The 13469-nt window shown below is 42.6% G+C and overlaps 1 protein-coding gene across 6 annotated transcripts in view; it reads right to left on the minus strand.

Annotated features, from left to right (window-relative positions):
- Positions 1 to 11596, minus strand: part of GPATCH2L (G-patch domain containing 2 like) — a 74734-nt gene extending 63138 nt beyond the window's left edge. For 5 of the 6 annotated variants that reach the window (XR_009210178.1, XR_009210177.1, XR_009210179.1 and 2 more), the window contains exons 1-2: positions 11527 to 11593; positions 8502 to 9173 (exon numbers count right to left, since the gene is read on the minus strand). Coding sequence is in view for 3 of the 6 variants with exons in the window: in XM_058429247.1 (XP_058285230.1) it covers positions 8502 to 9163 (662 nt within the window). In the remaining 3 variants the exon portion in view is untranslated. Of the gene's footprint in view, positions 1 to 8501; positions 9174 to 11526 lie in introns of all 6 variants that reach the window. The other variant, XM_032135059.2, reaches the window with a different exon arrangement.
- Positions 11597 to 13469: the final 1873 nt, after the last annotated feature.

The following is a 13469-nucleotide window of genomic DNA, read 5'->3' on the forward strand; positions in this document are numbered from 1 at the left end:
AAAACTTTCAGGCACAGCTGAAACTGTAGCTGTGCCTTGACTACTATCCCTTATCAGCAAATAATATATCATAACGCTGAACCCTAAGAAAACTAACTATAAACTCACTTTGGAAAGAAGCTCTCCTCCTTAATGCTGTATCTTGAATTTAAGTAACACTCATTTTCAGCATACTGACATAAAATACACCAAAATATACTCTCAGGGACCTATACCTCACTTTCCCTTATGGTTCCTGAATGCTCTTCCTTTGAAATCAAAGTAAAAACATCCTCTTAATGAGTTCAGGGGAAATATCAGTCTGAGAATACTATTCCTGACTTTAGCATCATACAACGCTAGGAAAAAAACGTTTCAGAAGGCCAGTAGTCATCTGTGGTAACTAACCAGACTCCCAAGATGACTCCCAATTACCCAGCCTCCTATTAATGCACACCACGGTGTAGCACTTCTCACACTGCACCAGGCTGGTCTGTATAACTGATCGCACACGGCAGAAGCAATAGGTTGCCACTTCTGCGATTAGGTTATACAAGACTGTGGCTTTCATCTTGGGCTCTCTTTCTGACTCTCCCCACCCCTCTCAGATCACTTACTCAACGGGAAGCCAACTATCATGTCCTAAGGATGCTGATGGGCATGCAGAGAGGCCCATGTGAAAAGGGACTGAGACTCTAAGTCCAACAGCTTTATGAGGAAATGAGCTCTGCCAACAGCCATGTGAGTGAGCTTGGAAGCAAATCCTTCAGCCCTAGTAGAGCCTTGAGAGAACTGAGGTCCCTTGCCAACAGTTAGACTATAACCTCATGAGAAGACTGTGAACCAGAACCATCCAGCTAAGTCACTCTCAGATTCCAAGCGATAAAATGTTCATTGTTTAGAGCTAGTAAGTTTTTTTGTTTATTTTTTTTTGAGACGGAGTCTCGCTCTGTCGCCCAGGCTGGAGGGCAGTGATGCGATCTCGGCTCACTGCAACCTCCGCCTCCTGGGTTCAGGCAATTCTCCTGTCTCAGCCTCCCGAGTAGCTAGAATTACAGGCCTGTGCTACCACGCCTGGCTAATTTTCATATTTTTAGTAGAAACAAGGTTTCACCATATTGGTCAGGCTGGTCTCAAACTCCTGATCTTAGGTGATCCACCAGCCTAGGCCACCCAAAGTGCTGGGATTACAGGCGTGAGCCACCGCACCCGGCCTAGAGCTAGTCTAAGTTTTAGGGCAATTTTTTCTGCAGCAACAGGTAATACAGAATCTTTATAAACTCTTTGTTGAAATTAATTCTCTTCTTCCTAAACAGTAGCTTCTAGTTTCAACAAAATAAACGCCTCTGAATTCCCAAAACTGCCAGGGGGAGCAGGGGGTGGAAAAAAGCATGGCACACCCTCTGATCTGAGAGCTTGCTAATTCTTTCATACTCCTAACCACAGAAGACCGTAAAGTGAGAACTGAAAAAGTAACTTATACATGTTCCAATTATAATAAGGAGGTACAGAATTAGTTTATCACCTATAATCAAAAGTTGGTATTAATAAATTACCATCTGGGTTTGTTTCTCCCCATTTAAGAGCTTATTAACCAAGTAGCTTACTCAATAAGAGGTGTTTTTTGCATCTAATTAATAGATATCTTAAAATAAAGTTTATGGCTTACATTGTCATTCTAAAAAACTTTTCTTAGTAAATAATAATGCACTTAACAAAAATAAAAGTTGTTTCAGAATTTAGAAAAACGTGGAAAAAAATTACTCTTAGATCTATTGCCCAAAGGTATTTTTGTTCTATTGTTTTCCAGTTTTTTTCCAGGGTAGAGGTGGCACACTGGTAACCCTTTGTAATCAGACTTCTGAATCTAGTAGTAAACAAGACTGAGGGAGAGGTTATTCAGAGAAATATCTCACATCAGTTCCGAAATTATTCCTATAAGTAATGAGAATATATAATAAAAGAATTTCTTTTTCAGTTTCATTCAGACAGTGCCATGAAAGGCAGCAACCTCCCCAGGTTGACAGGTTCCATACTTTGACTAGTACAATCAGGTATACTTTGCAGAGATAGAATTTTCCTCAGGACTCTGCTATTGAGCTGGGGGCTGTGCCTCAGAGAAGTCCACCCATCCTTTCAAGACTTCCCTTTTCTTAGAGCTAACAGTGATTCATCTTCAGGTAGATGGAACGTCTTCTCACAGTAAATTTTTAAAGAGCATGGATTCTGGGGCCTGCATATCTAAGAATGTCTTTCTGCTGCCTTTCCGTATGAAATATACCTTTACTGTACATAAAATTCAAGGTAGAGTGAGTCACTTTTTCCCTCTCAAAACTCTACAGGCAAATGTAGCCCTTGTTTGTAGGGACGAATGTCAGTTTTATTTTCATGCCCCACCCCCAACTTTTTTTTTAAGAGACGGTGTCCCACTCTGCCGCCCAGGCTCTGGAGTGCGGTACTGTAATCATAGCTCAGTGCAATCTTGAACTCTTGGGCTCAAGGGATCCTCCTGCCTCAGTGTCCCAAAGTGTTGGGAATACAGGTCTGAGCCACTGCATCCAGTCTTCAACCCCTTTTAAGATTTTTCTTTCCTTAGTCCTGAGCATATGTGAAAAAAAGAAAAACTAAAAATATTTTTTTAAAAGATCCGTCTCAGCCGGGCACAGTGGCTCACGCCTGTAATCCCAGCACTTTGGGAGGCCAAGGCGGGTGGATCACGAGGTCAGGAGATTGAGACCATCCTGGCTAACACGGTGAAACCCCGTCTCTACTAAAAATACAAAAAATTAGCCGGGCGAGGTGGCGGGCACCTGTAGTCCCAGCTACGCGGGAGGCTGAGGCAGGAGAATGGCGTGAATCCGGGGGGCGGAGCCTGCAGTGAGCCGAGACTGCGCCACTGCACTCCAGCCTGGGTGAAAGAGCAAGATTCTGTCTCAAAAAAAAAAAGATCCGTCTCAGTAGAGGTCTCTTCTCATTAATTTTCGCTTTTAATCTTTAGATTTAATTTTTCAACTCAAGAACACTTTTTTCTCTTCAGTTGTATCTTCTTTTCCAGCACTTTGGTTTCTTCCCTGGGAATATTTACATACTCACAGACTTGGTCTCTTTGTTTAGAGCTACTAAGTTTTAGGGCGATTTTTTTCTGTAGCAATAGAGAATACAGATGGCCTATTGCCAGGATTTCCTCAAACTACAAGGCTGATAGAACTGCACTTGACAATGAAATGGAGGCCCACGTTAGAAGTGCTGGGCCTGCCCTGAAGGTAGATAGCAAGCCCCTGCATCCTTTCACTACAGTCACCTTGTGATTCAGAAATGCAAGGCCAGTTTCAGTCAGAAAATCAGGCAGCTACAGGTTGAGGCAGGGTGTGGTTCTATCCTTCTCTTCCCAGTTTCTTTCTTTTTTTTTTTTTTTTTTTTTTTGAGAGAGTCTCGCTCTGTCGCCCAGGCTCAAGTGCACTCAAGTGCAGTGGCGTGATCTCGGCTCACTGCAGGCTCCACCTCCCAGGTTCATACCATTCTCCTGCCTCAGCCTCCCAAGTAGCTGGGACTACAGGTGTCCACCATCACGCCCAGCTAATTTTTTTGTATTTTTAGTAGAGACGGGGTTTCACCATGTTAGCCAGGATGGTCTCAATCTCCTAACCTCGTGATCCACCTGCCTCGGCCTTCCAAAGTGCTGGGATTACAGGCGTGAGCCACCATGCCCGGTCTGAGTATCTTTCAGTTTCTGTTTGGTGGCTCTAACTCCCAGAATACTCTTGGATAGGGAAGCTTAGCGTTTTCTGTATTTGTGTTTGAGGGTAGGAAGCAGTTATAGGGTATTGAGTCCTAGAAAGTATAGCCTTCAAGAATAAAGATTCCAGTTGACATGGGCAGAAAAGTGCATTCTGGAGATAGTACATTCTGGAGACTGCAGTGTTTTCTACACCTTCACTTATGGCACACTCCTGGAATGGGGTTGGAATAAGGCTGTGAGGGTTAGATGATCCTATCTCAGTCCAGCATAGCTGTATGAGATAAAAGCCTCCCAGTAGCACTGGGAGCACTGGGCTAGGGGCTCTGCATATTCTCTTGGCCAGCCGTAGATCTGAGAATGGCAGTTACCTATGTCCATGGGAGTAGAGACGGGGACCAAGGGTAATCTATGCACCCTTGCTGGCAAATACCAAGAGGCCTTTGAACAAATTCTGCAAAATAAGAGAAAAGGGAATATCATTCTAAAAGTTGAGAGAAAGAATGAATCTTTGAAGATGACTGCCAGTGGGAACCACAAGAATTCAAGTGGGCAGTTGAGGCTACTTACCAGTTAAGACGTTACAATGGTGGGAGGTAGACTGTGACTGAAAAGAATCACAGCATCTCAGTGTTACAAGGGATCTCAGAAGCCTTCCGTTCAACCTTCTCAACTCCACAGCAACTAAGTAAGCGGTCACCAAGCCCATGTTTGAATCCCCCCAACTGATCTAGAAGTTATTACGCATTACATGGTGAAACAATTCACTTCATTTTTACAGAGTCCTAATTTTTAGAATGTTATTTTTTATCCGCAGCAACATTTAACACTCAGTACTTTCTATCCCTGAGTTCTGTCCTGTGGAGCCACATGGAACAATCCCAATATTTCTTTTAAGAGGTAGACTCTTTTAAGAGATGGATGTTTCTTTCAAGAGATAGACCTTCAAGTACAACAGTATCATATCAACCTCCCAAGCTGTGTTTTTTAGCTGTCCTTAAGGATACTAGCAGAACTGTGAATATATCCACATAAGCACACTATGCTAGCTATTCGAGAATCTCACATGCAACACGACCAACTGCAACAATGGTAAATATACTCTTGGTCAGCATCCCTACTTACAGAATAGAAAACTGAACACCCCCACCTACCATACATATTCTTTTACACAGCTCCAGGAACCCCTGATTAATGACCTCCATTTGCAAAGGAGGCTACTTACCTTAACCATGAAATAATGAATGCTATTGATCGAACAAGCTACTGCTATAGAGTGTTATTGATCACCCAATATTTGGTTAAAATGGTCCTCATTTAGCAATTTCACTGTCACAAACACCTGGAGCAAAGCACGCTCATAATTAAAGAGTTTGGGGGAGTTAAAATGAGAAGTGATGGACAGAGATCTCAGCTTTCTCCCATTTATTCTTGCTTCTGAACTATTGTTGTGTCAGAAGGGATATTGATTTTCTATAAAAATAAGAAAACAAGAGGCACCAAGGGGCCGCAGAAGGTCAGCCTGGGCTGGAGAAGGAGGGGGTAGGTTTAGCACTCTATCTCTGTCACTTGCCTTCCAAGAGAGGAGAATATTTTCTTTCCTGTGAGATCAGCCTCTAATACATCACCTTAGGAAGGCTCCTGAATGTGACTTCCGGCCATCACCCAACCAATTCACTTATGAAAAAAAAAGGAAGCTAAACTATATTCAAGGGGAACAAACAAATGACGTGTTAGTAAAGAATAGAGCAAAATTAGGCTACAGTCACCTAATAGCTAATAGCTATTAATAGCTGCTATACAGACAATTTAAATAAAGATCAGTAGAAAATAATTTTACAGTAGTTGTTCTGCTTTAAATACTCACAAAATATTTTAATCGAAAAATATTAAAGTAATAGTTTGATCTCTATGCAAGCAGAAAAAAACTATTCTACTATAACCATTTTTTGTTCCTCAAAACTTGTGAGGGATTGGCTGGTGTAATATTAAAAGAAGACCAGAAACAGAAAAGCAAACAAATATTGATGAAGTCTATACTCCATGTTTAGGTCGCAAAGAGTGAGTTTAAGGAAATTAGAAATAAGCTGATTGAGACACACATTTTCAAATCTAAAACAACTAATACATGCTTTAAAAAAAAAAAACTCTACCATTGACTAGGCTAAGCTAAGCTTAACAATCAACTTCATCTTAATAATCTTACAATGTGGATCATTACTCCAACAACCCTCAATACCACTGCTAAAAAGTAAAATTCTACATTTTGATCTGTATGTGAATAAACAGTGGCACATCCAAGTAGATTTATGAAAGGGTAACCAAGAAGATTCTTTAAAGTATTTCTTTTAAAAATGCAGGGAAAAAATAAAGTAGAAAATTATTGACAGAATCAACTCACCAAGACAGTATAATATCCAAATCGTACACTATTATCTCCTTACACTCTAATGCTAGCCCTTTTTAAAGGTGTGCCTAACAATTAAGGGAGATTTTAGTTCCACTCTCCTCTTGAAGAGAGGCTGAACACAACACGCAGTCAAAGAGTAAGAATCACCCCCTTTCCCCACAGAATGGATTTAGGGGGAAAAAATACAAAGCACTTCTGTTTGTAACTACAAATGAATCGAGACAAGGCAAAGGGAATTTAGAACTCCTAAATAACTAGAAGATTTTAAAGAACTTTCCTCATGCCGGGTGTGCCACCACTCCGCCCATTATTCCTTCACAGCTACAAGCCCTTTAGCATCTACATATTGAAAGAACTCTGAAGTGAGGGGCCAGGATAATAGCCCAAATGGGTGAATGAGGTCTCCTCAATTTGAAAAGAGTAAGAATTTCATAAGAATTCCCATCCACTTAAGTTTATCCAGACTCTCAGATAACGAGAATTTATATTATTACATCCTAACTAGAATGTGCAATAGATGTGTCTGGAGTAAGAAGGAACAGAAAAGAGTGAAGCATCTCATGCTAGAAAACAGGCTCTGCATCTGGAGCCATACTTGGGCTGTTATAGCAGACAGAGTTAACAGTCGCTCTCTCACAAACAATTATGTCGTAGTTTAACAAGAAATTAAGGGGAAGAAACATACACAAAGCTATTATCCCAAAAGGCTACTTTTAAAATCACCATTCTCAATACTAAGAAGACTTCTATTTGGTATATATGCTCAATATTAAAACAAACTTGAATGTCTCAATAGAGGGTTTCAATAGTGTGAAAGGCTACAAGTTGACTAAGCATTTCTTGTTTGATTAAAAATAGTCTGATGAGGAAAAAATACCTTTATAATCCAAATATATACATATAAATTCTGCAAATAGACCTTAGAAGGAATGAGGCATTAGAGGAAAATTAGGAAAGTCAAATTATGAGCCTATCTCAATATAGTCTGCAGACTGGCAGATATAAAGTTAATAAGAAAAAGTTTAAAAGCTGGATTAAAAACCATTCGTGAAAGGTACAGGTATACAGACCTAAACAGCTTTTCCTGTTACTGACACAGCCTCACCTCAGTGTTCCTAAGATTAATGTCTTCGTTTTTAAGCTAAACTTCAGAAAGGTCATATGTTCTACAGTTGGGAAAGTTAAATTGAGACAGAACAACTCAAAGGGCAGCACAACATGGTGGTTAAGAATGAGCTTTGGAATCAGGCTTATTTCCCAGTTTTGGCACTGGGTGACCTTAGGCAAATTATCTAAGCTCTTATAACCTCAACTTCCCTTCTGTAAATACAAATAGTGGTATCCACCATATAGTGGAATTGTGAACATTAGAGTATATGTTAAGTCCACAGTACAGTGCCTGGCCCATAATTAAGTGCTTAATAAATGCCAACTAATATTAACAATAATAGAATACACTGGTTCTCAACTGGGAGTACTCAATCCACCTAGGGATCACCCCTGGAGGCTTTTGGGTTGATACAATGAAAAGGGGGTGTGAACAATGCAGAGATGCTAAATATTCTGCAATGCACCATAAAGAATTGTCCCATCCAAAACACCAATGGCATCCTCACTATTAAGACAAAGATAATCACAGATTAATATTAATAACATTAAAGTATCAAGCTGGGGGGTATCAATGTTCCTAGGACTATCTGAGGTGTAAAAAATAAAAAGTCACCAAAACTACACTTACATTTTTAAACACGTACCCATTAGAGACAAATTTTTCTGGCTTGATCACATCTGATGTAAAACTAATGGGACTCGGTACTGTTATTTCAAAGCCCACCATGGGTTCAGACAATTTGAATGTCAGCCATAAAAAAATAAATTCAATATAGTCAAACCACAAGTAGCAGAAAACAGTATTATGGCCAAAAAGCACCTAAAGCCATGATTGTTAATGAGAACAGGCAACTTAACAGAACATTTATAAACTCCGTATACCTGGCGCTAGCATTTTCTCTCTCATACACACACACCAACCTCTGCTGAGACCTGAGTTCTAAACAACAATATTTATGTACAAACTCATGGCATAATAAGCAGCAAATTGTTTTTTAAAATAAATTATTAGTTTTGCATTTGAGATACGTGTTTTAAACAGTTTTTAGAAACAACTGTGTTTCTATTATATATAGCCTTCCTGACAGCGAAATAGACTCATGAATGGTACCTTAAAAAGCTAAACTACTGATTGATTCAAGGAAGGCTTCAAAGTCAATACTAGAGTGGCTGGTTTGAAAGAAGGTAGAACCCACTAAGACCATGGATGTGCACTTTGGGAAAAATTAACCAGGAAAATCTTTGACTTAGTAAGGGAGATCTCACCATTCTGACATGTTCTCATCAGAGCCCTGTTTTTGTTCATCTGTTTCACACTCCATCCTTTCTTTCCTTCCTGTTTTGCTTAGGAAAGTCCTATTTTCCGCTGATTCACACAATCCGTGACCTGATGAGGTCCAGGGAGTATTCTCCTTCCAGCGGGACAGACGCTGCTTCTTAGCAGACTTGAACCTGCAGCCTCTCTCATAGCTCCAATCTGACACCTTCAGCTTCTGCTGAAGGCTAGCAGCCACCTCTGATGTCACTCGCTTCACCTTCCGCCTGCGCCTGAGTGGTCGACAAGGTGCATTTTCAGTAAAGGAGTCAGATTCATGCCAAGAATGTTGCTTACTCTTAACAATGGCATTGAGAGCTGGGTGTCGTTTGGCTACCATTGTGTCATCAGAGTCACTAAAATTGGTCACCGGAGCCACTTCTCGACAGTCCTTAGTGGCCTCATCCAGACTTGACTCAGAGGCCTCGCTGTAGCAGCAGGTATGCTCTGCCAGGTGAGTGAAGTCAGAACGACGCTTCCGACCTCGGCGTTTCCGAAGCTGCCGCCTCTGCTGTCGGGGGCTCAGGGCCATCTCCTCCCACAGTTCACCAAGCTTATTCTGCTCAGATGTCTGCTCCAAGGCTGAGGCTAAGTCGTGTACCAGCTCATCCATGAGGCCACATCTGCCAAAAGGAAGTTTAGGGAAAAAAAAAGAAAGAAAAGAAAAAGAAAAAGAAAGCCTGAAAAGGATCTGTTGTTTTGGAATAATTTGATGAAACAGATCATGGTAGTCCACAGTTCCGCCTGTCTAAACAAAATAAGTCACCTTTCATCTGGCTACACTTAGATTCTGTTCCTACCACTTCCTTAAGTCACTAAAAATAGATGTTTTGTCCCTTGTTAAATGCCTGAAGTCAACATAGTCTTAAGCACAAAAACCTACTCACCAGATGACAACTGGGACAGGACCCAGAACAAATTTGGGGGACTACATCCTTCTTTTCCCTAATTAAACTTGTCCTTGAATTACCTAATGATGAGATCCAGAAAGATTAGAGTATGTCTGACTAGACAGGAGTAGAAAAACATACAACTTCAAAATCACACTAGAGTTGTGGAAACACAGAGTAGGACACGGTCTCATTGAGGTATTGAGAATGAATGAAAAACTGTTCTTTGGCCTGGGGTCACTGCTGACAATGACCATGGCAGAAAGAAACAGAAAGACAACTTAGTGACACCCTTTAAGGAAGAATGCAGTTTTCATGATCCAAGAAATTGTAGTGACCCAGGTTTGAAGTCAGAATGGAGAAGAGACTAAGTTTGCACCCATTCTGGTACCGACTACCACCTGGAAGCTACCAGGTATAGAACCTTATACCGCACGTCATATATTTTTGAATAATTAACAATTTTTAAGGCCCTCTCTTACCCTTCAGAAAATAAATGTTCGTCCTAGTTATGTGCTTCAGTGCCACATAATCACAGAAAAATAGGATACAATAGCAGCTGAAATGACAGGGATAGGGTGAAGTTTCTAAGATTTCTGGCCAAATTGCTTTCCAAAATTTCTTATTCTCCTGTTCATCCTCAAACCAAACATCACACTTCAGGAGTCACTTCAGAGGGAAACATTTCAAGAAATGAGAGTAGTAGGAGCAGTCTTCAAAATTCCCTCTTAAGGATAAATATTTAATCTGTACAGCATCTAATTAAATATATATTAAATTTTTAGCACTTTTCTCTTGCCTCTATGCCCAACGTATTTCAAGATCAGCTTAAAATTCTAAGTGGTGCCACTCTCTGACCATATTCCCATTCACTCAGTTTTCACTTTGCAAAGGGCTTTCTAAAACCTATTTTCATGCTGTGCCTATGCCAATGAATTTAAAGACAGGAAAACAGCCCTCTGGCTTATCTGCCACACCTGTAGGAGCAATGGTGACACCTACTTCCAAAACTACCGTACAAACGAAGCTTCTCAAAGTGTCCAAAAGCACATACATTTAAACAAGACCAAGTTCTTTTAAGCATTAAGAAGTGGTTTATCAACACCTGTGAAAGAAGGGGGAAAATGGAAAAAAAAAGTGGATTAAAATGCCATGATTGAGGTTTGGGAGACAACTGTTCCTAAAACCAAAATAAAGAAACAAGTGGGAACAGCATGTCTAAATCTACTTCCCTAATAAAGTATTACTGCTTTAAAAATTCAGGCAACAAAAATACAAAAAACAAAAACAAAAGAACAAATAAAAACCTCAGGCAGAACAGCACAAACTTGAACATGGAACGAAGTCACCAAACAACTTGTAGTCGAATGCCTGTGCAGAATCCTTTCCTGCCTCAAAGCCTGTAATTCGAACAGTAGTGACAAAGGAACCCTAGGGCTCCCCATCTCCAGTCGCGGGTGCACACTCTCGAGAGGACCCGGCGTCCAGGCACGCATGCGGGGAGAGATGAGGTTGAGTCACGCACAGGAAGGAACCGGTAGCTGGTGGACAGCAAGTAAGAAGAGAGACAGGAGCAGGGTGTGGAAGTGAGGGGCGGAGTAGGAGGTGGGAGAGGCAGGAGGCAACTTCTCATTTGGGCTCACGAGGGGCGGGGGTCGGCTCTTCTAGGGCAGAAACTGCCAAAACGCAAGTCGTGGCGACTGAGCTCCCTCCCGGATCGGGGGTCGCAACATGGCCACATATACGAGAAAAACTGTGTTTCGAAGGACTCTCCACCACGCCCCGGCCCGTCCCTGAGGGCTGGGGCGACCATGGCTCGGGACACCAAGCCCTCACGTTGCCGCCCGCCCCAGAGAGGCAGAAAGAAGAAAGGGGAAGAGGGGCTGTGGCCCCGGAGACGGCCCGACCCACATCCCCAGGGATGGGGACAAGGGCCCTGAAAAGCAAGGCCCCACCACCCTCACCCTCCGGCCGGCTGCCGCAGCCCCAAGACGCCCTTAGCCGCTCAGCCGCGGCTTGGCGCTCCGATCCCCTCTGGTACTAGCGCCCAGGACCCCAACACTCTCAACCCACTCCACCCCCTCACCAGCTGCCGCAGCCACCTCCAACGGCCGCCGCTTTTTGGGCCGACTCTCACCGCCCGGGCTTCTCTCTCTGACCTCATTTCCGGTGTGGGCCGGAGGGGCAGGGCGGCGGCGAGTGGGAGGGGCTGGCTGCAAGATTGGGCCCCTGACCCAGTGCTTCCGCCCGTGGCCACACCCACTTCCGCCCCACGGTGGGCGGAGCCACAGGAAGCCAGGAGATGGGGCAGGGGACAAGGAGGGGTGCTGAATAGGGTCTGGCCGAGAAAGGGCGTCTCAGGGGTTGAGGTGGGGAAAGACCCCTGCATGCCGGCCTCATCTTCCTTAGGGGCGTCCAGAAATTGGGCGCTAGGCAGGAATCTCAGCCTACCCCTTGCTTTCTGACCTTTTTAATGGGTCTGTGAAGTTGAGGGGAAATGGATCTTAATGACGCCTACCCTGTGAGCTGGTACAACCTTTGGAAGGGGTTGTTTTGCACTGAGTTATTCAGAACATTACAAATTGCCTTGGGCAATAAAACAAGTGATATTGGATTATAACTCAAAGTACAAAAGAAATATTCATGAGTCCGTACCGATATAAGTGATTGAATAAATTAACGAATGAGGAAGAAGAGATGAATCCCCCACAGAAGAATCTCAAATAACTAATGTAGGCAGCCATCCTGCAGCGTAACTTCTACTTCCTTAAATGTGGGCTGTGCATAGTGACTTCCTTCCCAAACGTACAACATCTGTAAAGGGGAAAATGAGTGATTTTACAGTGGAGAAACCTGGCGAACAGTAATTCAGCCAGGTGATCAAGACTATGCGCTAAATCATGTTGATGTATGTGGAATGATATATGATGAGAATGGCACTTTATGGTACTTTCCTTCCAAATCTCATAACCCAGTCTAATTATAAGAAAAAAAAATCAGACAAATCCGAATTGAGGGATATTCTGCAGAGTGCATGACCAGTATTCTTCAAAATTGTTAAGATCAGCAAAGGCAAGGGAAGTCTAAGAAACTCAGAGCCAGGAGGAACCTAAGGAGGCATGACAATGCAATATGGTATCCTGAGTGTGACACTGCAATTTAAAAAAGAACATTAGGTAAAAACTAAGGAAATCTGGATAAAGTATCAACTTTAGTTAATCATAATGTATCGGGCCAGGCAAGGTGGCTCATGCCTGTAATCCCAGCACTTTGGGAGGCCGAGGCGAGTGGATCACCTGAGGTCAGGGGATTGGGACCATCCTGGCTAACAGGGTGAAAACCCGTCTCCGCTAAAAATACAAAAATTACATGGGCGTGGTGGTGCGTGCCTATAATCCCAGCTACTTGGGAGGCTGAGGCAGGAGAATCACTTGAACCCGGGAGGTGGAGGTTGCAGTGAGCCAAGATCGCACCATTGCACTCCAGCCTGGTCCACAAGAGCAAAACTCCGTCTCAAAATAATCATAATCATAATCATAATCATAATGTATCAATATTGGTTGCAATTGTGAGATGTGTTATACTTCTGTAAGAGTGAATAGCCCAGTGTGGTGGCTCACACCTGTAATTCCAGCACTTTGGGAGGTTGAGGTGGGAGGATCACCTGAGGTCAGGAGTTCGAGATCAGCCTGGCCAACATGGTGAAACCCTGTCTCTACTAAAAATACAAAAGATTAGCCGGGTATGGTGGCGCATGCCTGTAGTCCCAGTCCCTACTTGGGAGGCTAAGGCAAGAGAATCGCCTGAGCCCGGGAGGCGGAGGTTGCAGTGAGCAGAGATCGAGCCACTGCACTGCAGCCTGGGTGACAGAGTGAGACTCGGCTGTCACCAAAAAAAAAAAAAAAAAAAGTGAATAGTAGGGGAAACAGTGTGGATTATACAGAAACTGTAGAATCTTCTTCATAATTTTTCTCTAAACCTAAAACTATCCTAAAATAAAAAAGTTTATTTAAAAATATGCACATACCT

This window comes from Hylobates moloch, unplaced genomic scaffold (genome assembly GCF_009828535.3).
Source record: "Hylobates moloch isolate HMO894 unplaced genomic scaffold, HMol_V3 SCAFFOLD_16, whole genome shotgun sequence".
Lineage (NCBI taxonomy): Eukaryota > Metazoa > Chordata > Mammalia > Primates > Hylobatidae > Hylobates > Hylobates moloch.